Source organism: Carassius gibelio, chromosome A7 (assembly GCF_023724105.1).
Source record: "Carassius gibelio isolate Cgi1373 ecotype wild population from Czech Republic chromosome A7, carGib1.2-hapl.c, whole genome shotgun sequence".
NCBI lineage: Eukaryota > Metazoa > Chordata > Actinopteri > Cypriniformes > Cyprinidae > Carassius > Carassius gibelio.
Genome location: NC_068377.1, coordinates 16,598,070 through 16,625,075, shown reverse-complemented (window position 1 = coordinate 16,625,075; position 27,006 = coordinate 16,598,070). Strand labels below are relative to the sequence as shown.

General features: G+C 37.4%; 1 protein-coding gene and 1 long non-coding RNA gene across 2 annotated transcripts in view; one reads left to right on the top strand and one right to left on the bottom strand.

Moving 5' to 3' along the window:
* LOC128016671 (teashirt homolog 3) overlaps positions 1-8,239 on the bottom strand; it is a 45,530-nt gene extending 37,291 nt beyond the window's left edge. Inside the window, exons 1-2 of the mRNA XM_052601363.1 lie at positions 7,833-8,239; positions 7,114-7,454 (exon numbers count right to left, since the gene is read on the bottom strand). Of these exons, the coding sequence (XP_052457323.1) occupies positions 7,114-7,153 (40 nt within the window). The 5' untranslated portion in view covers positions 7,154-7,454; positions 7,833-8,239. The remainder of the gene's footprint in view (positions 1-7,113; positions 7,455-7,832) is intronic.
* LOC128016673 (uncharacterized) lies at positions 8,226-25,443 on the top strand. The gene is made up of 2 exons (XR_008184237.1): positions 8,226-8,435; positions 23,524-25,443. It is a non-coding gene; the product is annotated as an uncharacterized LOC128016673 (long non-coding RNA).
* Positions 25,444-27,006: the final 1,563 nt, after the last annotated feature.

The following is a 27,006-nucleotide window of genomic DNA, read 5'->3' as shown; positions in this document are numbered from 1 at the left end:
TGGCCGAGAATCTTGACCAATCGCCAACGTGAAACAACAAAATGATTCGGAGGTGTATGCTGGGTGGCATAGAAAGGGTTCAGTGTTTATTATTGATTGGTCAAATAAACAATATTCTGCAAGATGTGCATACGGATCTGATCAACACTTGCTGCGGAACGTTCTCTCTGTGGGAACTGCTTTGTAAACTATCACGGTGCGTGTAGTCCTAATCTTCTCAACAACAAAGGAAATCGTCAAGAAACTACAGCTCATAACCATTCTGAACTAAAACTATTTCAACTTTTCATCGAACCAAAACACACAGAAACACAGAAGGGGAACATAAACATTTAGACGTGTTTATTTTTCTAGTCCTTTTTGACGTGTAAATGCCAGATAAGCTACTGAAAATGTTTCGTTAAAATGTCACTAACAACGCTAATTTCAACAGAATGAAAAATATTGTTTGAATTTTAATGTAGAGCTGAAAAAGCACAATTGTAACATAAAATGAATGATAATTAATTATAATGAATGATAATCGGTCAATAAAAAAAACAAACAAAACAAAACAATGATTTTAGTTATCAGTTGAGGATTTGTGTTGTGCACGGAGAGCCTCCATCAACAAAGTAACTTTAAATTAGTGAAAAAAAACAACAACAACATACAATCTATTGTATTGCAAATGTGCTCCCTTACAATGTAACACAATACGATGTACTAACATTACATTTTATATTATATTCTTACAATGCAAGCATTTTCTGTTTTGCAGTTTGAACTAAAAGCAGGAGGCAAGCGATTACCGTCTGCATAAAATTACAAGTGTGTCTGCATTTAGGTCAATCACATTTAATGAAAAAGAAAGGGAGGGAAATTATCTGGATCAAATCAATATTCACTTTTAAACCGTACATTTAAGTGAGGCCTTAAATATTAAATAACAGCACATTTTTTTAACATTAATAGTACATTTTACATGAATTACTGAAAAAGAATGAATGCACCATATATTCACGTATTTCATTACAGGAAAAATAACATTATTATGTTAAGATTATGTTCAATACGGTCAAAGGAATAAATGTGTTTCTGCTAAAAATTAAATAAAAATAATTTTACCAGTTGATACTTTGAGGATCTTTTTTATTTATTTATGTATTTATTTATTTATATTTTTTGGGTAATTTCAACTTTCCTGCTGCTTTCAAACTGTGAAATCACTTTACACTGTAACCTTTATATTATAAACAATTCTTGCACAAAGTGTCTATCATAACTGCTGGATGACAGCAGTGGCCAAGATGCAGAACATCCGATCAACCGATGAATCTAATAAAAAAAAAATATATATATATATATATATATATATATATATATATATATATATATATATATATATATATACGACAAAATAGTTGTCACCTAGGATGTGTGTAAAAGCACACCCTGAACACCCTGAATCGCCCTGAACTCTCATTAACCCTGCTGCAGTCGCCGTTCATCATCATATCTTCACCAAACAATCTCTGGAAAAGAAGGGATGAAAAGAAAAGAAAAGTGAGGGAGAAACAGAGAAGTCAGAGATAGTAAGGGGGTAGAAAGGGGGAAAAATGAGGGAAGGATGCAGCCTTGTGAGCCAATTTAAGAAATAAGTGCTGATGCATCAGCTATTGACTGTGTGAACGCTCCTGATAACGCTCAAGGCGAAACTGGGAGGGAAATGACAGCATCTACTGCCTGCAATAAACTGCAGCCCGCGAGACCAAGGGAGCCCTAATTGACAGCTGTCAAGCTAATGGGAGCCATGACGGAAGATACAGGAAAAAAATTCTGTTTATAACCATCAACCCTGGCGTGGATCCACAGGGAGGAGAACTTGCCCTCCCTCCCTTCTCTTTCTCCATTTCTCTTACTCTGTTTGGCTGTTAGGTTATTCAGCTTTTTCGCTTAACCCCCATCCCTCTTTCCTTCGTTCTTTCTCTCTCTTTCTCTTCATTCTTGTGCTTTTTCCCTGCCTTTTCTGCTGTTAACCCTTCTCATTGTTGCTCACTTCTTGCGGTGAAAAAGGCGGAGGACAGCCATAGCTAATCATAGTGTCAGTTGGCTGCCTGGAAACGCAAGGTTCGGGCCAGAGCAATGTGAGGAGGACGAACACTCAGGCCCCATAATCCATACACACTCACACACACACACGCACACACTGCTGAAGGGACACCTACACAGGGCCAAATACAGTCCTCTGTGCAGCCACTGTGTAAACGAAAGGAAAAATCTGCGACAACAGCAATTCATAATTTCAGTGTAACAATATATCTAAAAGGCAAATTAACAAACCACTCCCTCTCCTGCTAAAATGACCATCTAGTAATTACGAAATGTTTCATTCATAATGCTGTCAGATTAGGAAAACTGATACACAAATACTCAAATACCTATTAAAGTGCTGCAGATGATATTTCATTAGATCTCCTGTTAGACTCTAATGCTCATTACATGCAAAACATCAAGGTTAAAATTCTATCCGTCTGGATGTGCATTAGTATGCAAACTTTTGATTAGTCATTTTGTGAATAAAATAATTGTATATTTAAAAAATCTGTAATTAGAAATGTAATTCTGGACAGTGGTGTACATGACAATTTTCTTTTTTTGCGTAATAATACATATGATTATCACAACTAGGTTTTAATACGGATAATTAACATAATCAAGTCACCATGATGTTTAATTATAATTTAGGTAATTAAATTGCAGCAAAAAAAAAAAAAAAAGAAAAAAAAAAAAACCTTGAACCAAAGTGGACAACTCTTAATTTGCAAGGAAATCAAAAGACTTTCCAGATACACCGAATAAAGCGGTTTTTCTACACCGCCAACTATTTTAATATTCATTTTGAAACTTTGTCTGTAGTTATCATAACTAACGCAACGTGTTTCATAAAAGCACACATGTGGGTTATGATTATGTTCATGTGACTGTGTTTACGAGCCCAACGGTGCTCCCCACATGATCGCACCTTGAGTTTGATTAATCATTGCTTCCTGTCTGCAATCAATCAAACACACACAAAATCACAGAAATCAGCTCCTTTCCCCGACTGCAATCCATCTCAGTGCAGCCTCCGTTACATTCGTCTCAACCCAAATATTTTAATAAATCATATTTAGCCGCTCTAAACACAATGCTGAGAGTTAGCATTTATTCTAACGCAGATAAACTAACTTTAAACACACTATGCACACTATCATATGATGGCCAATATCAACATTATCTGTCTTCATACATCAAATCCGCTCAGTTTAAATGCACGTACTGAGATTACATTTCACCAAACTAAGAGTCGAGACTCGAGACTGTAAATAACAAGGATACTGTAAGTAGTATCAACACTTAGGTATTGAGGGCACGTGGATGTTTCCAACACTGGTGTGCTTTAGCAGCTAACTTTGATATTAAAGAACCTGTGAACAAAAACACGGTGTGTACTCTGCATTGCCTGCATCTGAATAGGTGTTTTTTATTTTTTATCTTGTTTTTTTATTTTATTTTTTTTGGCGGGCGAGGGGGGGGGGGGTGAATCACCCACGCTAGACAGAGAGTGTTGTGTCTGTCTGTTAAAAAGAGAGATAGCTAAAGTAGACTGAACAAAGAGAGCAGGCAAGTTTTCGACACCAAAAAATAAAATAAAGTGCGCATGAGCCCATGACGCACAATTTTTATGCGCCTTTTGATTCTGACACCTCGCTGCTCTCGTTGCTATTAAGTCTCTTGACCATTAAAAGCGCTTTATTCCAGCCAACATGATTACCCAGGTACCCCGGCCCATTTGTCACCTGCAGCAGCAAATTGAGTTAGTGCACTAACTAAAGGCATGGAGGACTGTGTAATATCAACTTGATTACATCAAACTAGCTGCAAACCTAATTGGGCTGGATGACAGTGTGCGGAGCTTGTCATCTCCAATCATTAGGCCTGTCAGGAATCCATCAGCTTTACAGCTAATTAGGTGAACACTAATGAAGCTGGCAAAACAACTTTTCTTTTTCTACGGCTGAGCGGGCCTTCCAGACTTGGTGGGAGGAGGGAGGTAGGTAGAGACTGAACGAGGGAGTGAGAGAAAGAGAGACAGAAAATGTGAGGGAGGGCGAAGTTTTCTCATGCAGAGCTCAAGGTTGCAGGGGACTGGATTTCCCAAAGTTCCTAATCAAGGCCCATCATCTGCCATCTTTCCTTTTGCTCTTTCCATCACGACGGCGCAATCAATTTGTCATCACTCTTTGTATGCCACAGTGCAGTCGTCAACCTTATAACTTGCAGCTGTGAGGGCTGCTGGGAAGGAGGGGGGGAGAGGGATGGAGTGAGAAGAAGAGGGAGAGACGGAGGGGAGGGGCATTGGTTTGAAGAAAGGAGAGAGGGAGTAAAAAAAAAAAAAAAAAAAAAATCACAGGAAGTTGCCTCATCTAAAGAGAGAAAAAAGGCTCTCAGCCTGCTCTTGTATTTGTCTTCATCCGCTCATCAAAGGCATAAATGCCTGATTTTCTCTCTCTCTTACTCCTCTGAAATGAGAAGCCTCTCAGTCACCCCTCCTCCCTCCTTCACTCTACCTCTGCACGTCCATTAGGCAAAAGCTATTTGATTAAGTAAAGCACAAGCCTATCGTATTGGGAGAGGAGGAGGAAGAGGAAGAGGAGATGATGAGGAGATGAGTTGAGGAGGAGAGGAGAGGAAGAGCAATAGGTTGAGGAAGAGGAGAGGAGAGGAAGAGGAGAGGATGAGTAGAGGATAGGAGGAGGAGAAGCAGGAGCAGGAGAGGAGAGGAGCAGGAGGAGAGGAGCAGTAAAGGAGGAGCAGGAGCAGGAGAGGAGAGGAGCAGGAGAGGAGCAAGAGCAAGAGAGGAGAGGAGGAGGTGAGGAGAGGAGAGGAGCAGGAGCAAGAGAGGAGAGGAGGAGGAGAGGAGCAGGAGCAGGAGAGGAGGAAGAGAGGAGGAGGAGCAGGAGAGAAGAGGAGGAGGAGAGGAGTAGGAGAGGAGCAGGAGCAGGAGAGCAGAGGAAGGAGGTGAGGAGAGGAGAGGAGAGGAGGAGGAGAGGAGGAGGAGAGAAGAGGAGGAGGTGAGGAGAGGAGCAGGAGCAAGAGAGGAGAGGAGCAGGAGCAGGAGCAGGAGAGGAGCAGGAGCAAGAGAGGAGAGGAGAGGAGAGGAGAGGAGGAGGTGAGGAGCAGGAGCAAGAGAGGAGAGGAGGAGGTGAGGAGAGGAGCAGGAGCAAGAGAGGAGAGGATCAGGAGCAAGAGAGGAGAGGAGAGGAGGAGGTGAGGAGAGGAGCAGGAGCAAGAGAGGAGAGGATCAGGAGCAAGAGAGGAGAGGAGAGGAGGAGGTGAGGAGAGGAGCAGGAGCAAGAGAGGAGAGGATCAGGAGGAGGTGAGGAGCAGGAGCAAGAGAGGAGAGGAGAGGAGAGGAGAGGAGGAGGTGAGGAGAGGAGCAGGAGCAAGAGAGGAGAGGAGGTGAGGAGAGGGGGGACAAAATGAGAGCACTCACTCTGCCAACTTCTGATTGACCATTAGAGCTATTGATGAATGTGGCTGTCAAAGGAGAGACAATTAAATCAAATATGAAACAAAGTTGCTTTGACTGGTCAGACTGATGGAGCAAACCATTCTTCTGTCTCCAGATTAGGTTATTAGTGTGTGTGTGTGTGTTATTGGACTGTTCAAGAGTACATCATACTCAAATTATATTTGTATGCATGCAAGAGCTTCAGTGTTGATCAAACTGTATATTTGTTCTTGACAATTCACAGTCTTTATGCATAAATACTTAACTGTCTGCAACTGTTGAATGTGATTGTCAATAGTCTGCCCATTTTAATTTAGATAAGATCTTCAACTGAAAATAAAGTTTATGCAAAAATATTTTGCTGTCTATCATAAACTAACAGTGTTTAATTAATCTACGAATAAACAAATGCTTTTTGTAGTGTCTCCCAGTAAAGTGTAGGCAAGGATTCAAAAATCACAAGATGTAAGTAATCTAGGGTTTTTTTTTTTTTTTAATGACAACAGTAACTGCATAAAAAGAGGCTACAATGAAGATCTAAAAACGCATTAGCAACAGTTAAGCTGACAGATTTATATTTTTGTTTCTATGACTATATAATTTTTCCGTGTTACAAATTTGTCAACTAACAATCAAAATGTCATAAGTTATCCCATGACATGTTATTTTTAGAAGTAAAAAAAAAAAAAGTTTTTTTTTTTTTTTCTCCATGTTCGTGGTCTTTGATCAGCGGAAGTAAATGTGGCCTTGTATCCGGCCTATGTGAAAAAAAAAAAATAAAAAATAAAAAAAAAGAAGCGAAGCGAAGCAGCAATTAAAGATGTTTAAATGAGCGGTTGTCAGAGCAGACGTGACGTCACGGGGTTGTGCCGTTGCCATGGCGAGTGATTTATTGATGTTTATCAGGAATGAATAGATCAAAGAGCAGCCGGATGACAGGCAATCAATCAGCCGTCAAATCAAAGATGGCAATTGTCCATTAAAGGCTCTTCTTAGACCCCTCGTGTGTCGGCTACAAAATAATCTTTGAGTCTTTCCCAGAAACGGAGATGGAAAAAAAAACGAAGGCGAGCATCAAAGAGAGTCATGACAGTCAGCTGACAACACAAGCCCTTTTTTTTCATGCGCTTCTTTATAGATCTCTAATTCATGGAGTCAATATCTCCGCCCTACGAGGAAAGATAGCGGTGTAAAAGAGAGAACAATCAAAAGACTTTCAGCTGCATGGGAACTGACCAAAGTACAAAAACTACGCGAGTTTTATTATTCAGCCAGTCGACTACTGTGACTGAATGAAATGGCACGTTGTGGCCTCAAAACGATCTTCTACACTAGCAAGACAAACTTAATACAAAAGCCTACCTTTCAAAAAAAAAAAAAAAAAAAAAATCCTAATACACGTCATTTCGCAATGGAGCAGTGAATAATTCCAGATCATTCACTCACACTCACACAAACACTCTCTCTCTCTCTCTCTCTCTCTCTCACACACACACACACACACATACGTTCGTTTTGACTACGAAAAAGTGCAAAATAATAAAATAATACAGAGAGGTGAAAAAGAGGAGCCGTACCTGCCGAGCGCCGTGGGGCTTGCTGTTTCCTCCGCGGCATGTTTCTCTTTCAGGGTTTTTTTTTTTTTTTTTTAGGAGCCCCGAGAAGCTGCTCCGCTTCTGCTCTGATACACGGCACCCGGGGCGCTTTCACACGCCTGACATGTATTGGCAGTTTTCAAACCAAAAAATCAGACGGCAAGATCTGACGAGGATGAAGACGAAGCGGGATTTTCCGTCTCTTCCCGCTTTCTCTCCCCCCCCGCGCGTCTTCTGGATATGACGGAGACTGTGGGGAGGAAAACCGCTCGTGCCTCAGTGCGATCCTCACTCACTCCGCGCTGGAAGCTGCAACAGGCAAGCTTAAAGGAAAACGAAATGATCGCGTCACTCAAAGTCTGCAAACAGAGGCAAACATCAAGCACTGTCATATTAACTCCTTCCATCTCGAATGGGTTAGCCAGCTCATGTCATGTGGGTAGGCATATGTCTCTCTCTCTCTCTCTGTGTGTGTGTATGTGTCTCTCTCTCTACCGTAGCCAACCCCGATGCACTCTAATGGTAAAAGTAGCAGCTCACAAACACAACACTGTAGATTTGCAATGGCTGACACTTACATATGTGTATATCAAATAAACAACCTGAGTTAATGTTTTTGTTTAAGCATAAAAACGCGTGCAAGGCAGGCAGCAGTCGTCTCATTAATGGTTCACGAAGGCAAAGAGCAGAGCTTTACTTACTCGACCGCTTGAATAAACGTGTTATCCATGAGGAATCCGGTCCGAGTAACGTTTACCGCATACAATTTGAAAAGCCCAAAAAAAAAAAAAAAAAAAACATCTGTCGCCGATAGATTTCTGTGAAAATCCCAAAGACTCCAGGTGCCCACCGTCTTTCAGACGTCCATCTCTTTTATAATAAACAAACCAGGGTAAAGACAAAAAGCTTAAAAGAGGAGATGGACGGACTTGTCGCCCGCGCGCTGCCGTTTGCTTATTTTGTCCGCGCGCGTTGGGAAGCCGCTGAGAGAATCGATGCGATAGGTGTTTGATTGGGTACTCCTGCTTGTAATAACGCACATCAGAAGGAGGGGATGGACTCGGGCTGCGCCTCAGCTGCTGCTGCCGCGAGAGCATGGATCACTGAGCTGTTGCCAAATACTTTCTTGGCCGCTAATAGCACTTTTTAGCCTTCTTTGTGGGGCGCGTAGCAGGTATTTAAAAACAGCACTGGGCGAAGCACACGCGTCTTCCTCTCGCTCGCAGACGCATTTCTCTCCTGAAATGTCACTTTCGAAAATCCGTTGTCACACGTTTTCTTCACAGAATGGACTTTTTAAGACGGTAAGATCAACATTTTCCAGATATGTCGTGGCACCTACTAATAAAATAAATAAATATATAGCCCATAAGGGTGTTATAAAGAGAGATTTTTTTTTTTTTTTTTTTTTTTTTTGGCAAGCGTAAATTGGAGTCAGGTGTAAAGTGGACAAAGTGCGAAGTTGTCCGTATTGGATGAGAGGGGGCGATGGGAACCCTGTTTACTAGCTGAGGGTGAGTTGTCAGACACTGCCTCTTCCACTAAACTCCACGTCCCAGCCTCGCGCTCTTGCTGTCTCCTCTCGCATTTGACCGCAAAGGAAATCGCATCGAGCCCTCGGAGAAGGGGGCAACTGAGAGTCGTAGTGTTCAGTAAAACCAGAATGTCCAGAATCTCTTGAATGTCCGCGCGTCGACCTCACAGCTGCAGATTGAAAGGGAATAGCAGTCTTTCACGGATCCGGGATGTGTTTACCCGATCTCATTCACTCATGTGTGCATGCCGTTAGATCCGCCCAAGCATCTGTCCGTCTAACCATTGGCGCATCCATCAGTGTCACACACACAGAGACACACACACGCCGCACGGAGTCGCTTTAACTACAGGTAGCTTCTCTTCTTCATCAAACACCTGATGAAGCAAGATTAGTGTTTAGCGGGGATTGCTTTCGATGTTATAGGCTATCCTAAAAGAATAAGTATTTATCAAATTAGCCTACCTATAATGGTGCATCAGAAAGCTACACCGAGTATTGCATGACGATGTATTTTCAAACTTTAGTGAACGAATGTTTCCCCGTTATCCACAAGTTAGTGTATACTAATGCTACAACTCTTTAATATAGCCACATACGAGTAATTGCAGCGCATCTTAAAAAAAATAGCCTATAATATATATTTTTTTTAGATTTTCTCAAAATAATTCATAAAAATGTGATGCAAATATTTTATTGTTTTGTTAGGCTATTACCCTGTTATTATTTAAGTTGTTTATATATATATATATATATATATATATATATATATATATATATATATATATATATATATATATGTGTGTGTATGTATGTATGTATGTATGTGTGTATATATATATATATATATATATATTTTTTTTTTTTTTTTTTTTTTTGGCATGTTGTAAAGTCTGAATGAAGTGAATGTTTTTGTCTTGTACTGATGTGAATTGCTTTGATTTGCTATCATTTAGGTTACCGCGATAATGGTATGGAAAATATATGTTGCCTATAGCCTATAGAAAATATAAAAGCGGTGTTTATTTCTGGAGCATATTTCTTTGATTGCCTCAGTGTACAAGCACGTTACTACTAGCGAAACTACTTTAATTGCATAATCAAAGTTCCTTGAGAACCGCGAATTTCATATGACTTAGGCTATTTAACATTATACTATATGCAAAAGTAAAATAAGCACAAAGTAATAAACTGTGCTTATGTGGATGTATTTTAATCTATCTGTTAAACTCGTAGACTTAAAGACGTAAATCTCTCCCTCAAATATGCACTTTGCATTAGTGTTAAATAGAAACAAATTTATAAACAATTAACGGAGATGAGAACATTACATCTTAAATTCTAACTTCAAATCATTTTCTGAGTGCACTGTGTGTGGAACAGAACAGCTGCATGAGTGTATATGAACGTGAGCGCGCAGATGTTTGTAACCGCCCCCTTATGTGCTTATCCTAAAATCAACCCAAAATGTACTATTTTAAATTATGTAGACTTAGTAAGTTTTACAGTGTTATTTCTGTCAGAAATTACAGCACTAACCGTGATTGTGCTCAGTTATCCAAAGAGAAGAAAAGGTACGTCTCTGTCCGTTTTGCTTCATTTTCTGTGGGTTTCTCCATGTGTGTGTATCCTTTATGCGTTTAATAGTATTTTTTTTCTTTATCTGTTTTCTGTTAAACTCTTAAAATATAAAATAACTGTTTTTAATGTCAAAACTAGAGACATCTGTTTAACTAGAATAGGCCTAACAAATAATTACAGCTTAAAAAGTCGTAAAGTAGCCTATGATTTTAAACGTAATTATTATTAGTAGTAGCCTATTAATAATTCACAATCTTCCAAATTTAGGAATATTCAGGCTTGTGATTTATTGTTGTTGAGGGAAAAGAGAGGGGCATTATCAAACAGAGTTCCTAATAAGACTGTAAATGAACTTGGACATCATTCTTAAAACAGGAGGTAAACTTTATGCTTTAATGAATCCTTCACTAGAAAAAAAATACGCTTGTCTAAATTTCTGTGAATGTTTGTTTCATTTTGTTTTATAATTAAAGTAGGCATTTCTGCCACTATTTATTGAGAAATAATTTTTGCATCATAAACAAAGAGTTATTCCATTTGGAGACTCATTTTAATTGACGAATTCGCTGAAGAAAATTTGAATGCTGATGTGTTTTATTTGCCGCAGTAGCATCAAAAAAAAAAAAAAAAAAAAAAAAAAAAAAAAAAAAAAAACTTTCCATTAAAATGTCCAGTCGAATATGAACAAATTAATGCAAGTGGAAACCGGTGTTTTTTTTTTTTTGTTTTTTTTTTTACCTTCTCATACTAGTGGAGCTCTCACGAATCGCAGAGATTTGAGAGTTCGTTTCTACTTCAAACTGAGAGCAAAGTCTGAAATAGCCCCAGTGGAGACGAGTCAATAAAGCTTTAGCAGCATTACACCAACATGACTTTAATCTTATACGTATATTTATCCTATATGTTTTATAGTTAAAACTAATACTTTATTGGGAACTTTCAGCCTGTTTTAATTACACATATGTCTAAATAAGGGAGATTTATGAATTTAATTGCTCCATGCTAATCCAGATTTTAGCCTCAGCTCTATCATTTCATTCAGTCTGGTTTCCAAAAGTGTCCGATGCAAGCACTTTTTTTTTTTTTCAGGCATGTGAATACCTGTTCGTTTTTCTTTTCCCTCATTCGTCTACACATATTTCGTTAGAGAAAAAAAAAAAGAAAGATTTACATTTAATTTAAGCAATAGCAATAACTGCATGTAAGTTGCATAGCGAAGACTACGCAGTGTTTCATTTAATTCTATTTGCGCAAAATTTTGCAAGATGTTAACAGCGTACAACTTCAATCAATTTATGACCAACCTAAAGTTACAAAAACAATTAATTAATTATTAATACATTAAGGTAGAACTGCAAGATTTGGGTGTTTCTACAAGTATGAGTAGCAGGTGTATCAGATTAAGGCATGAACAAATAAGACTTAAGGTTAAATAATTTGCACTGTGTGTGTGTGTGTGTGTGTGTGTGTGTGTGTGTATGTGTGTGTTTGCATAAATTAAAAAAAAATATTTGCCATGTTAAGCTATAAGTAAATTGCTTAAATGAATAGTCTTTAGTCTTTATTATTTGTTATTTACCAAGTCAAGTAGAAATACATCATTGAAGAGGACCCTTGATAATACATGTTACTGAGGCCTGTGTTACTGATGCTAATGTTGATTATTTATGCTGTTATCATATTGACAAGAGATGGTTTATATGGAGCAGAGGCAGAGCTGGTTGTTGTATGTGATCAGTATATAAGTGGAGAGCATTAGTCATCAGTCAGAGGAGGAGACGTGGAGTTAATGTTAAAATTGAAGTTTATTGGCCAAGTAAGACTGCTCTAACAAAGGATTTGCTTTCCTGAGTTACTCCCAAATTTAAACACAATTTTCAGTGTGAGACAATATAAAATGCACCATTGTTATATAACACAGCACAACATACACAGGTTAGACCCAGGGGAGCAGCAGGCACTCATTGTTTCACGTAACATATCTTATGAATAAAGGTTAATATCTGGTGACACCACCCATAAGACTAGAAGACCCAGCTGTGCTAGGCCGGGGTCGGTCTGATCAGGCAAGTCTCACACAGCACAAGTTCTGCTTGGTTCCCAGCTCCTTTTTTTCTTTTTCTTTTTGTGGTTTGAAGAGGGCAAGTGTCTTTACCGGCATACCTTCTGAAAACAATGGCTAAGAGTAGATCCTAGCCAGCTATAAAAAGCATGTGTTGTAATTAGAACTAGAGGAGATTTCCTGCTTCCTGACGAACACTCTTCTGCACTGTGCATCTTCACGGCACGTTTGTTCCTAGTAGTGTGTGTAAAGCAGCTAGGCATCAGAGAGATCTCCTTAAGAGAGGCAACACATTTACTCCCCACAACAGACATATATATCACTCATCTGTGGTGATAATTAGGGCCCGAGCACCGATGGTGTGAGGACCCTCTTGGAATTGCTCCGTTTATTATTATTATTATTATTATTATTATTATTATTATTATTATTATTATTATTATTATTATTCTTCTTCTCCAAAATGAATCGCATTTTTGAGGGCCTAAACATGCTCGAAAAGTCATGAAACTTTGCACACACCTCAGAACTGGCGAAAATTTACGTCTGATATGGGTTTCAGAAGTGGGTGTGGCAAAATGGCTCAACAGCGCCACCTATACACGTTCAACGGTGTGCGCCTCGAGCTACGTTTCATGTACATGTATGAAAATCGGTATACTCATGTAACTCTCCAATACCTACAAAAAAGTCTCTTGGAGCAAAATCCGAAACCCAACAGGAAGTCGGTTATTACTAATAGTATGAGCAAATTTTGTGTCATTTTTGTCATTTCCATGCGTTGTATTTTAACGAACTCCTCCTAGAGATTCATTCAGATCAACACCAAATTTGGTATGCCTAATCTGAAGGCCTTTGCGATGTTAAATTGCGAAGCTTTTGAGTTTTCGTTAATGGGCGTGTCCGTGGCGGCCTGGCGAACTTCGATGATTCGCCATGAAACAGGAAGTTGCTATAACTCAGACATACAATGACCAATCTGCCCCAAGCTTCACATGTTTGATGAGACTCCTGACCTGAACAGATTGACATGCCCATATTCAGTTATAGTCATAGCGCCACCTATTGGCAACAGGAAGTGACATATTTTACACTGCGATGAACTACTCCTAGAAATTTTATGACATCAATGTATTTTTTGTGGTCAGTCTAATCTAAAGGCCTGTGCGATGTTAAGTTGTGAAGATCTTGAGTTTTCGTTAAAAGGCGTGTCCATGGCGCCGTCACGAAGTTCGATGTCTCGCCATGGGAATAAAAGATGTTATAACTAAGGCATAAAATGTCCGATCTTCCCCAAACTGCACATGTGTGATAAGAGTCCTGGCCTGAACACATCTGAAGGCCAAAATTCCATCAGGTGTGGCAAAATGGCTCGATAGCGCCACCTATACACTTTCAACAGAGTGCGCCTCGTGCTATGTTTCACGTACATGTACAAAAATCGGTATACATATGTAAGACACCAATACCTACAAAAAAGTCTCTTGGTACGAAATCCGAATCCCAACAGGAAGTCGGTTATTTAGAATTTTCTCTGCAAAATTGGCGTTGTTTTTGCCATTTTCAGGGGTTGTACATTAACGATCTCCTCCTAGAGATTTAGTCAGATCAACACCAAACCTAGTCAGTGTAATATTAAGCCCTTTGCGATGTTAAATTGCGAAGATCTTTAGATTTCGTTAAAGGGCGTGTCCATGGTGGCCTGACAAATTTCGATGTTTCGCCATGAAAAAGGAAGTTGCTGTAACTCAGACATACAATGTCCAATCTGCCCCAAACTTCACATGTTAGATAAAACTTCTGCCCTTAACAGATCTACATGCCCACATTCAGTTATAGTCATAGCGCCACCTATTGGCAACAGGAAGTGACATGTTTTACGCTGCGACAAACTACTCCTATAATTTTTTTGAGATTAACATATATTTTGTGGTCAGTCTAATCTAAAGGCCTGTGCAATGTTAACTTTTGGAGATCTTGAGTTTTTGTTAAAGGGCGTTTCCATGGCGCCATGACAAAATTTGATGTCTTGCCACAGCAAGAGAAGTTGTTGTAACTCAAGCATAAAATGTTCAATCTTCCCCAAACTTCACATGTTTGATAAGAGTCCTGGCCTGAACACCTCTGAAGGCCAATATTCCATTATAATGATAGCGCCACCTGCTGGCAACGGTAAGATTGGCACACATATGGGATATACTTTGATATATTCCACTTATATTTAGGACATTAAATGCATATTTCTCAACGTTCACCTTTTTACTAAAGCCACACGATGGCGGTGAGCCCGGGTGCGAGGGCCCGTTCATCGCTGCTTGCAGCTTTAATTTATATTATGCTTACTTTATGTTCTGCTCAACATTTTCATTCAAAATTAACTGTAAAATTTAAAAAAAAAAAAAAAAAAACATAAATGTACACATTTCTAGTCTCATTCTGCATAATTTCAGTGTATTTTTTAATCATAATTATTAGTTTTTTTTTTATTTATTTATTTATTTTTTTATAAAATCTGTTAGTTTACACAATCTTCACAGATTTAAATAATAATGTACCACAATCATAAAGTGATTGATTATTTGTAAATAATAATAATAATAATACAAAAATTGGAATGAAAAATAAAACAATGTTTTTGATAATTAATTTGGACTATCATTGTAACACCATAAAATGTGTTTTTCTAAATTGCGAGAATGTGTCTCAGGTCTTATCTTACTCAGGGCATCATATAAGTCTTATCACACATGTTTATATACAGTGTGTGTATATGATGTGGTAACTACCCCACATTTAGAACTGGTTCCCCATGCATCTAGTTTGGCTTACAGAGAAAGAAAAGGACTGCTGGCATCTTCTGAGAGGCACAATATTTCCTCTGCCTCTTACGGCTGATGTGTCTCATACTCTGGTATGTCCTACTTCCTCATAAGAGAAACCTTAAGTGTTTGGGGCTGCTCTTCTCTCTCTCTCTCTCTTGGCTCCTTCTCTCTCTCTCTTGACTCTTTCTGTCTCTCTGTCTCTCACGACTCCTTCTCTATCTCTGGTTGTGCTAGCTTGCAGGGTTGAGAGGGCAAGTGCTGACCAGCCCTCTTTCTCTGCCTGTTACTAGGTCATTGAGCGCCCTGCTCCCCGCACTCATACCTCTTTCTCCAGTACCTTCCCATCCTCTGCCACCAGGGAGAGGGTAATTTAAGCCCTGCTTGATATATCCAATTCATCACTCTCCCACAGACCCACTTCAAAATTAAAGTCTGATCTACAAAGTTAAAGCATGTTGAGATAAAAATTGGCATAGGTCAGAGAAGGAGGGAGCAGTCAAAACACGTGGTGCTTTTTCATCTCTTTTGATTCGTGTTTTCAAGGAGAGTAGCAGAAAAATTAAAACATTACCCAGTTCTGTCAGCTGTAGCTTATGTTGTGGTCATCAAAGCCCAAACTGAAGAATCATGTGCACGTTAGATTGGAAGAAGAGGACTGTTTGGGAGAATTTAGAAATTACTTTAATGTTAGGGTCAATGACAAATAAGAGGATCCACAATGATAATATTAAAATAATAATAATAATAATATATATATATATAGTTTAAAGGGATATTTCACAAAAAAAAAAAATAGTAATAATAATTTTAAGCCTTTTTTCTTCTTTTTTGTCCTTTGTGTACTTTCTCTATTTTGAGAAATGTCTCCTTTTCGTCCATACGGTAAAACCTTCTTCAAACTATCTTTTTTTGTGTGTGTTATGCCATAACGGTTTGGATCAGCATCAGGGTGAGTAAATGATGACAACATTATTAATGTTTTGATTAACTTGATTAACTTTAAAACACATGTCAAATTCTTTGGTTTTCAAAATCAATACCATATTTGTGCAAAGTTTCAATTTCATGACTCAAAAAAAAATTACCTGTGGTGCAACCAAGAAGGAAGTAACCTATTTCTCACAAGGAAATTTGTAAATTAATGTTTTAGTGTAAAAAACAAACAAACACCGTAGCTCCAGTGTTAACTGCATGCAGCGTTTTGATTTTGAAAGTATTTTCTGCAGATTATCATTGTCGAAACGGACATTGATTGAAACTTCTATGTGCGATAAAGATTTGCGATGTCTGCTTGTGCTGAAGATATATGATGGGTGACTGTGATTATAAAATGAATGAGCAAAATGTGGGTGAAGAGCCTGATTATTTAAACCGCGGTGGAAACGCAGAAAGCAACAGGTCTGGGGGGAAATAGTTCCTGGGGAAAAAAGTTCCTGGAACAATTGTTCTGGGTAATTTTGGTGGAAACACGGCATATGATTGAATGTTTGACTTTGATGTAGTGGTGAAAGAATGACTGAGTAAAAGAAAATGGTCCCACTTTATGTCAAGTGGCTTTAACTACTATGTACACACAAAAACAAAAAATAAATAAATAAGGACAATGTACTTAACGTGTTAGGACAGGTTTGGTGGTATGGGTAGGTTTAAGGGTGGGTTAAGGTGTAAGGGACGAAACAACAGTGTAATTAAAAATGTAATTACAAAGTTGAATTACATTAATTACATGTAATTACATGCAGAATTTTTTTAAATATATAAGTACTATGTAAAAAGATGTATGCACACAATAAGTGCATTGTAGCACATGCTTAATTTAAATGTAAGTACATAGTAGTCAAGGCCACTAAATATAAAGCAGTACCAAGAAAACAACTTTCAGTTTAATGGGCTCTTGAAACTCTGTCTGATTGGACGGAATGACGTAAAGCAGGCATGAGCCAGTCGTGATTGAAGGAACATATGAGTGTGTGTGTGAAGGAGTGTTTGGGGTGTAGGTACTAGTATCAGCTCACAATAAAGCCTGATTGTTAGTGTGTGAGAGTGTGCAGGATGAGTGTGGGAGAGGAAGCGAGTGTGTCTGTGTGTACACCCGTCCATGTGTCTATTTGACTGTGACCGTAGACGTGAGAATGTCTGTGTGTGTGTGTGTGCGCGAAACGGCACGTTTTCATTCATTTTGTGAGTGTAAGCCTGCATGTGATTGCCTTGCATCTCTGTGTGCGGGACCTGATCCACAGCGCTGCATGGTAAACAGGAACGTTTTCCCTGGAAGGGGGAATTTCCCCCAGCAGCCCCCTACAGCAGTAATGGTGGTGGTAATGAGCTGCAGCTGTCAGAGCTCTTTCCGGCTCTCGTCCCTGATTCATGTTCCTGCCGCACAACATCTACAACTGGAACAAATGTTTACCCCAATGAAAACCAGACAAACACGGCCAGACCCGGCTGACAGCTCCTAACGGAATAACTAATAGCCCCGGCTCTGTTTTAGCACTAATAATGATATAAGTGGGCTCTGAAATGCAGCCCTACAAGGTCAACAGAGCTGACCATCAAACAAGACCGTCATTATTTAACACTCAGGCATCGCTGAGGTTTAATTGACCAAAATGTTAGATTTTTTTTACCACTTGGTGTAACAGAGGATGTTTCGGGAAGAGGGGGTCTTTGAAGAAATACAGTATGCATTTCTTCACAATGCTACCATATATTGTTAGTGAAATCCAGCCGTTCCAATCAAGGCATATGTGTGTTTTTTATGGAGCAGATGGAGCTTGACTCATTCTGGCTTCCTGACTGGGTTTTCTCCCAGTATTCTTCTCCCATGAGGTTGATAATCCTAGAGAGCCCAATCTATATCCATTGGAATGAGTGTCATGCTTCAGGGATCGGGGTAAGTCACTGATTGTGACTGAGTTGGAGCGAGATAATCCGAAATGTGTTTTCATAACTTTTTATAACTTGCTGTCATTATACTGCCGTCTTTTTACATTCCGCTTGGCCATTTTTCTCCTTTTGTGTATGGCATTCTTACATCGTTTTTTATCATGGCTGTTTTCCCTTCTTCTATTTATAATAAAGAATCAAATGCATTAAGTGATGTAAAGCGATAAAGTGCCTCAAAATGTGTCTGTGTGTTTACCCCATGTGGCCATTAATGCTACGGCTGTGTGCCAGTGATGACATTAATACATCAATCATTTTTTTATTATAATTTATTTATTTATTTTGTGCAGGCCTGCTATATTAATTAGATGTAATGCTGATACAGCCTCTGCATATCAGAATTCCTTCCTCATTACACACACAAACTCCCATCAACCACCTGTCAAAAGACCCAACGCTGGAAATCAGACTCTGGAAACTGTAACAAAAGACCTGGTGACTGTGACACAAGGAGGAGGGGAGATTAGAAGTTCTGGAACAAACTAATAAGGTTCACGAAGTTGCAAAGACAGAAAAAAATAAATAAAAATAATTTCAAAAACTCATCTCGGCCACATCAGAGCCACATCTGGCCTAAAAGATCAACCTTTCTTCCTTTTCCCTCTCTCTTTCTGCTGTCTTGTCAGATGTGTGAGAGCCACTTCACTATGCTGCTGTATGTCTTATGCGGACATGCTCTGCTTCATCTATTTTTCAGCCCTCTAAGCAGAAGCCTCACCTCGAAACACTCTAGGAGAGTTTAATAATAGAGGGAGAGAAATAAGTGAAGGAGATAAGATTATTCTAACAAATGGGACTGCTCTAACATTATTGATATAGAAAGAAAACAGTTGCTTCTTAATATTTATATGGAAAGCATGCTTTATATTCCCAATCAAAAGTCTTGGATAAGTACGAAAATATAAATTATTCTGCAAGGATTCATTAAATTGTTTTATTCAGAAAGAATGCATTCAATTGTTTAAACATAATGTTATATATATATATATATATATATATATATATATATATATATATATATATATATATATATATATATATATATATATATATATATATATATATATATATTATAAAACGTATTTATATATATATATAAATAAAACTTGAACTCAAACTTAAACTTTAAATGCTGTTCAGTTAATTTTCTCTTAATCAAAGAATCCCTAAAAAAATAAATAAATGTTTGTAAAAAAAAATATGGCACAACAACAAAAAAAAAAAATCTTGCATTTATAATAGGTCCGTTTTGAGACCTTTGGAGGGGCAGGTGCTCAAAGTATAAAAAGGGGCACATGGAACATGACTTTTAATAGGCCTGCGCTCATTGCTGAGATGTGTATGCTATCGAAACGGATGCTTCTGTATTGATTTATATAAAAATAAAATAGACAAGATCCATAAAGTTACAAAGACTAAAGTCTCAAACACAAAGAGATATTCTTTATATTCTTTATATATATATATATATATATATATATATATATATATATATATATATATATATATATATATATATATATATATATATATATATATATATATATCGTCCACATCCTCCTAAAACGCCTCATTAAAATGTCACTGTGTAGATTTGCATAACACCACCTAAATGTTTACGCAAAAAGTAAGAAGGAATAACTTTGATTCTCGTTTTAGTGTTGTTGCTGCTGGTGCCGCCAAGTCGTGGAGACGCTAAGTTTCATTGTGAAAGTTAAACTACTATTTTTGGCCTTCCAAAACAGGACACAACTAGAAATCAGTGGTTAAGTTGTATCTACAAAACTGTTCCAGAACAGTTCAACCCAAATTTTCAGATGTGTGCAGTCAGTGCATTTTACGGAGTACTGTTTCCTGAACCAGGGAGAGTAGCCTACAATGCTGTCTGTGCACGAAGGTTATTTCTATAAAGTGGGACAATTCCAACTTTGCAAGGAAAGTTTGGCGTTTCGGATTCAAACACTGTAAGTACTTTTTCATATTCAAAGTATTTGTCGCTGATGATTGAAACGCGAGTTTTCAGCAGTATAGAGTATTTGTTTGTCGTTTCTCCATTCACAAATGAAGACATGGTTTTATGATTAGGCAGTGCGATATGCAACACAATGCAGTAGTTATGCCCTTAACTGGATGCAATAAATGCCTTGTTTGTAATGGGTTTTATTAGTTTTGTGTCATTGCATCGTCATCACAGTATGGTGAGAGGCGTAACATTTCTGTCACAAGCTTGAGGTATTCAGCCAATCATAATGCACTGGATAGCTGGCCAATCAGAGCACACCTCGCTTTTCAGAACGATGAGCTTTGTAAAAATTAATGCGTTTCAGAAAGGCGGGGCATAGAGGAGAAACAATAATATACAGCATGTGGAAAATAACGTTTTTGTTTTGTTTTGTTTTTTTGTTTTTTTTTTTACCTTAAACCACATAAACACATCGCATTACACCAAATAAACAAAATAATGTTTTATTTTTATATTATTATTATTATTTTTTTTTTTCTGGAGTAATATGACCCATTTAATAACTGAGCATCTTAGCATATTATAATTATTAATTATTAAGATTGGATTGATGGTTTTAAAGCAAGTTTTCATATTTCTTCCTATATGTGGAAAAGAGAAAAGAAGAAGATGCCACTCATTAGAACCAATAGTCACATTACAGCTGAATTTATGTTTTGAATCTTTTGAATATAAATCTAATCAGAGGACAAATTCAAATACCCATATCAGTACACGCACCCACACACACATACAACGTGTCTGGGTTTAGCCACAGCAATGCTAATCATCGAGCTGTAAAGGTGACCCTCTTGGTCTCTCACTGTAAACAAAGGCAGCCAGTGGTCAACCTGAAGACGTCTGATAATGTGTGTACAGTCATAATGTGTGTACTGTCATGTTCATTCACAATTTTTTCAACAAGCATTGGCAGTGACAATCTAGAAACAATGTGAATAAACACAACAACATCTTAAGCAGCAAATGCTGCCTTGGTTTACAATGAGAGACCCAGAGGGTCGGCTTTACAGCTCGGTGATTAACATTGCTGTGGCTAAACCCAGACACTAGAAGATGTGACGCTTGAGAGCTGGCTACTGTATTATTCCTGCCTTTGTGAATCGGAACTTCCACATTATTCTCCTTACAGCCCTCTGAGAGTTATCTAGGGCATATTTAAAATACACAGGCATAGGATGAATATTAAAGGAGTTTAATTAAAGGTGCAAATATAATATAAAGATGTGATTCCGGCACTTTGTATTTAATTAAAAATAAAATATGCTCAAATTAAACATTTCATTCACACTAGCTATTTTTGCTGGTATTGCCGGTGATATGAGTCCAAATGCAAACATGTGTAAGTTCTCAGAGGGGGTGTTCCCTTTTGAAATGGGATCCGTATATGGAGGATATGGACATGATTTGGAGGAGCTGTCCTTTCTGTGGCACAAGGAAGGTGACTAATTAAATGATTACATTAATTACACTTTACACAGAAGACGTGGTGCATGATTTCAATGTGTGCGCATACGCTTTCAACAATTCAAAACCATGAATATAATAGTAATAATACAAAAATAGGCTCACACTGTGTGCAAAGACTAAATGAAATGAAGCCTGCTGGTGTTCCTGGGCTCATTGTGGCCTGTGTCCAGCTGTATACTATAGTGCTGTGTTTCCCAGCCAAATGTCATGCAAAGTGTCTGCAGAATGGTTTGATCTGAGCAAATTAATGTTGGACATAAAAATCTAGCTTTTTCTTGGGCAGAAGCCAGGCTTTTCTGAGAGAGAGGGGAAAAGCACTTAGTTGTAAAAGCGATTTGCACTACATTTTGATTAGGTCGTTTTTCATGATTGTAAAAGATATATAAATAAATAAATACAAATTGAAAAGCTTGTGATTTCGGGGGTTAACCTGTGTATTTTTTTCTGTTCGATCATCATATATATTATTGCAATATCTACATTGAGTAACTCAGAAATCGTTTTGCAACTCAATAACTCAATTTCACGTGTTGAACGTGAAAAACTAAATTTTCATGCATGTAAACCTAACCTTGCTTAAACTAACTGTGTAATCATACTAACATATATCTATAAAAAACAGGCGGAAAGAATCAGCCCTTGAATGGTTTGTAATACTCATATCCATAATAACAATGCTTCAGTCTGTAAGTACAAATAAAGGCCTCGAGGATATAATGTCAGTCTCAGATGCTCAGAATTGGATCATGATCCATGAGTGGTCAGCTCTATGGTAACCAGTATTAAGTGGACACTACAATCATATCAGTAATTCAGCTTTGTGACCGCTCTGTCTCTATTTTTAAAAGCAGGTGAGCAGGTAACAGAGCTCCGCACTCTTCTGCAAAACAGCTGTCAGCTCTAACACAGCAGAGAAGTTTTATACTACCGCAGATAATTGGAGAACCAGTGGGAGGTCACTTAATGCCTTCACTGAGAAAATAGAAAGAGAGATTATTTTAGTTTTTTTTCTTTTTTTATGATATGATTAGTAGGTGTGCAGCATGCTGTGACATGACATTTTATATTGTAATAGCGACACTGAATTGCCTCTGTTGCTTTGTTTCTTAAATTGTGTTCTTTATATAAATATGACTACAAAAATATTTGAATAATCCATAATTTTAAAATAGTTTTTTGAAAGAAGCTTGTCATGCTCACCAAGGCTGCATTTATACAGTAATAATAATAATAATAACAATAATAATAATAATAATAATAATAATTAATAAATAAATAAATATAATTTATTTATTCTTTTTTTTTTTTAAATGTATATATTTTTCCTGTTTCAGCAACGCTAACATTCAGCAGCCATTATTTCAGTTTTCAGTGTCATATGATCCTTCAGAAATTATTATAATTTGCTGATTTAGTGCTCGAGAAACATTTCTTATTATTAGCAATGGTGAAAACAGGTTTACTGTGTAATTCTTTTGTGGAAACTGTAAAAACACTACCATTCAAAAATCTGTGATAAGAACAACATTAATTGATACATTTCTTCATAAAGGATGCATTAAATTGCTCAAAAGTGACAGTAAAGAAATTAATAATGTTACAAAAGATTTATATTTTAAATAAATCATGGTTACCACAATCTAATAAGCACCAAAAACTGTCAACATTATTTTTATATTAATGCAGTAGTAGTAGTAGTAGTAGTAGTAGTAATAAATGACCATTATTTGTAATTGAACACAAGTAATAATTATTTAATAAATTATTATATAATAATAATAATAATTATTATTTTTTTTTTAATAATGTGATACTGAAGATTGGAGTAATGGCTGCAGAAAATTCAGCCATTTTTTTTCTTTTTTGCTTGATAGCACTGTGAATCAAAACACAAACTGAATTATTTTTTAAGTTACTTTTAACTGTTCTCTTTTATTTCTTCTCTCTTTTCTCTCAGAGAAGTGGGCATCCTCAGTATTGAAATGGATAACACTTATGATGTGATGTCTTGAATTCAGGTCAGTGCGTCTGTCATACTGTTCACATTCATGCATTATTCACATTCATCCACCTACGCCAAACCAAAGACAAAAATCTGTCTAGTCAGACGTTCACCCAGTAACTTTTGCATAAATGACAAGCTCATCAAAGACATTAAGAGAAACTATACACGAGAAGGACCATATGCACAGAAACGCTGACACACATTCAAAAGCACTGCATGCTTGCATGATACACATAGAAAGATGTGTCCATGTTAATATCATTCTGTCAGCTAAGTGAACCTCTCAGTCACCTCTCATTTCCTTCTCCTCATCATCCTTCTCGCTCTCTTTTTTTACTCTTTCACACACAAGTAGACACATCATCATCATCTTCATCATCTCACACATATCACCATCACTGGACATGCACACTCGTGCATATCCAGGAATGGAGAGATGCTCTTTCTGAGTGAAAGATGGAAAGATGACAAGTAAGAGGGGAGAACACAAGAAGCACATTAGATATCGGTCTCTCCCTTTCACATCCCATTAGAGTTACACTCTTCCATCTGCTCCCTCACTCTTCTTCACCTCTAACAGTCTGTCCTGCTGCACTTTACAACAGTGGCCTACCTGACTAAATGCCATTTCACACCACACACACACACACACACAGAGAGAGAGATTACCTTCTGAAATATTTACAAAGCTGAAGGATGGGGAAAAAAGCAGATTGATTGAATAAAAGTGATATATATATATATATATATATATATATATAATACAGTGTCTGAATTTTCAGCAGCCATTAGTCTTCTGTGTAACAAACATGATCTTTCAGAAATCATTCTAATAAAACTTTGTAGAAACCATTATACCCATTATAATTTAATTAACCCTTGCTGTAAGTTGTTGACTTTGGTAAAGCATAAAAATACTATGATATGTTTGCAGACATTTAAGAAATGTGCTAAGGTAACATATTTGTTTATCTGAAAAACAATGCTGCAGTCAGTTAATATCTTTTGAAAATGTGCAATCCATGCCAGAACGTCGGTCTCTGTTTTGGTTTGTGAAACCCGCCCAATGCCAGATAAGTTTACCCAGTTGTATTTCGGCACTCGGTTGCCAGTTGGTGGAAAACACAGCGTATTTAATTTCATTCATCGTCAAGTGTGCTCGTTCATGTTGTTGTCTTAAATCTGGCAACCTGTCTGTGCATCAAGTCTGAGGAAGGGGAGCCAGGTGAAAAAAACCCTCTCCAATATTTAGAATTTGGACTCGTTCACCCACTTGGTGTCAGTCCTACATACAGCACCCTTTAATAGACATTACTATATTTCTCTCTCCTTTAAGCAAATGCAAAGCTATTAAACACAATTATCATGAGGTCATCACATATTTACCTCTTTTTCTAAACAATTTATTTTATTATCGCTAAAAGTAAACGTTGCAGCAGAGGGAGAAAGTGCATTGTTGAAAAGCCAGAGTTTTGTTTGTCCCTCTAGACTCTCCATACACACAGAGCTTGAGGGGGACTCGCACAGAAGCTCTTCAGGGGGTTGTTAGCTGTGAGCTTAGCTACCACAAGGGCTCCAGCTCACGCAATAATTATTTTCATAGTCAGCCGGGTGAGCCGAGCTGGCCTGCGAGTTGTGCAAATGCTTATTTAAGCTGTGTAACTGACATCCATGTGGTTTTTATCACCATGAAGAAACGTTTGAACTGGTTATGTTTGCATGCGGCCCAGGCTCTGGCCTGTCTGTCAGAAACACTCATATGTGTTGCGTCTGTGGGAAATTATATTCCATAATGTTCTGGATCAGCATGTTTTCCTTCACTGAGTCACTGTTGTACTTTAAAAGTGTTAATAAAAGCTAAAACACATTTGGCATTTTAGTACTGTGTCTTCTTCTTCTTATTATTAATTTCTTTTGGGGAATGATTGAATGTTTTTAGGAATTAATGTTTTTCAAAACATGATACTTTGGTGCTATAGTTATAGTAATTGTATAAGCAAGATTTTTGTCATGGGAACGCTATATTTTGGATCAGATATAATAATAATAATAATATATATATTGTCTACCTCAACAAATAACAGCAACAAAGCAAATGGAAAGTCACAAACTAAAGTACTTGGTAAAATGTGTCTTTCAATCCTCCACAAACGCTCCTGTGTCCGATGAGGTAAATGATGAAGAGCATTTCTTTGGGAGAAATGTCTCTAATACACTTTCTGCAGAACGGCGGAAGTTGCAGCCCAGTTACAATTCTGTTCATCCAAAATATTGAAGTCACTACTCCACAATGTATCATAACCACAGGCATAGTCAGACACTTTTGTTTAGGAAATGTAATTCTATGTAAAAAAAAATATGTGTCTCTCTGTACAGTAGTTGTACTTTCAGTATTACTTTAAATAAACATTGCAATTCCAGCATGTGTTTGTGAATAAATAGAACAAAAGGCAAAGAAGCGGATTTCCTCTGCTGATTGCAGCCAGATGTTAGCCAGGGTCTGTTGCTGCTTAACCGGCTATTAAGAGGGAAATTCAGAGTAATTCAATAAATAAAGCCGCCATAGGAACTATAGTCTAATGTGTTATAATACAGTCTGAGTGTTCCCACACACTTCTTTTTCACACAAACCCTTAAAAATAAATAGACGGTAATAACGGTAACCACCCATTGTGTAAAATTGAAAAAAGTGGATTTGGAAAACAGTATATTACAGGAAAAAAATTAATAACAAATAAATTGTGTTTGTGTGTTTTTAAAACCTGATATGTACATGACAATAAATGTAAATAAAAAATAAATACACTCAAATACAGCACTATATGTAGGCTACTTGTTATAATAATGACAGTAAATTATGCACAATTGGATGCAACTAACGAAAACATAACCCTACATGTTATTAATAAATGTTAATTGTATAATTAAACTGTAACAACTACACCATAAAATGAAATGAAAAGTTTTGCACGTATTTATCATTTGAAAGCAATTTTTATGTCGCCATATAAGTGTAACTATTTGAGTGAAAAGTTGAATTTAATAGACAGAATTTTCGTATACAAGAAACAGTGCAGCCAAATAGCAGTTTTATGTCATAATGTGTCTTTCTTTCTCTCTTTCTTAAAAAATGGGGGGAAATCAATTGTATTTATGTTGGCTTAAATTATGTTTTAAATTTAAATTAGAATTCCATTGCATTCCATCATTCCTTCTCTCTGTGTCTTTCACACACACACAAACTCACAAACGCACTGGATACAAAGGAGATGTTATAGTGTCCCCAGTGGATTTATCATGGACCTGATTGCTTTGGTGAGTACATGTCAAGTGCTTTCAGCATCCAAGTCTTCTTTCTCTCCCTCATTCAGACCCTAGTGTAATTAAGTGAACAATGTTTTTTGTTAGAATTGCAAGAATTAAATCAATAAAAAT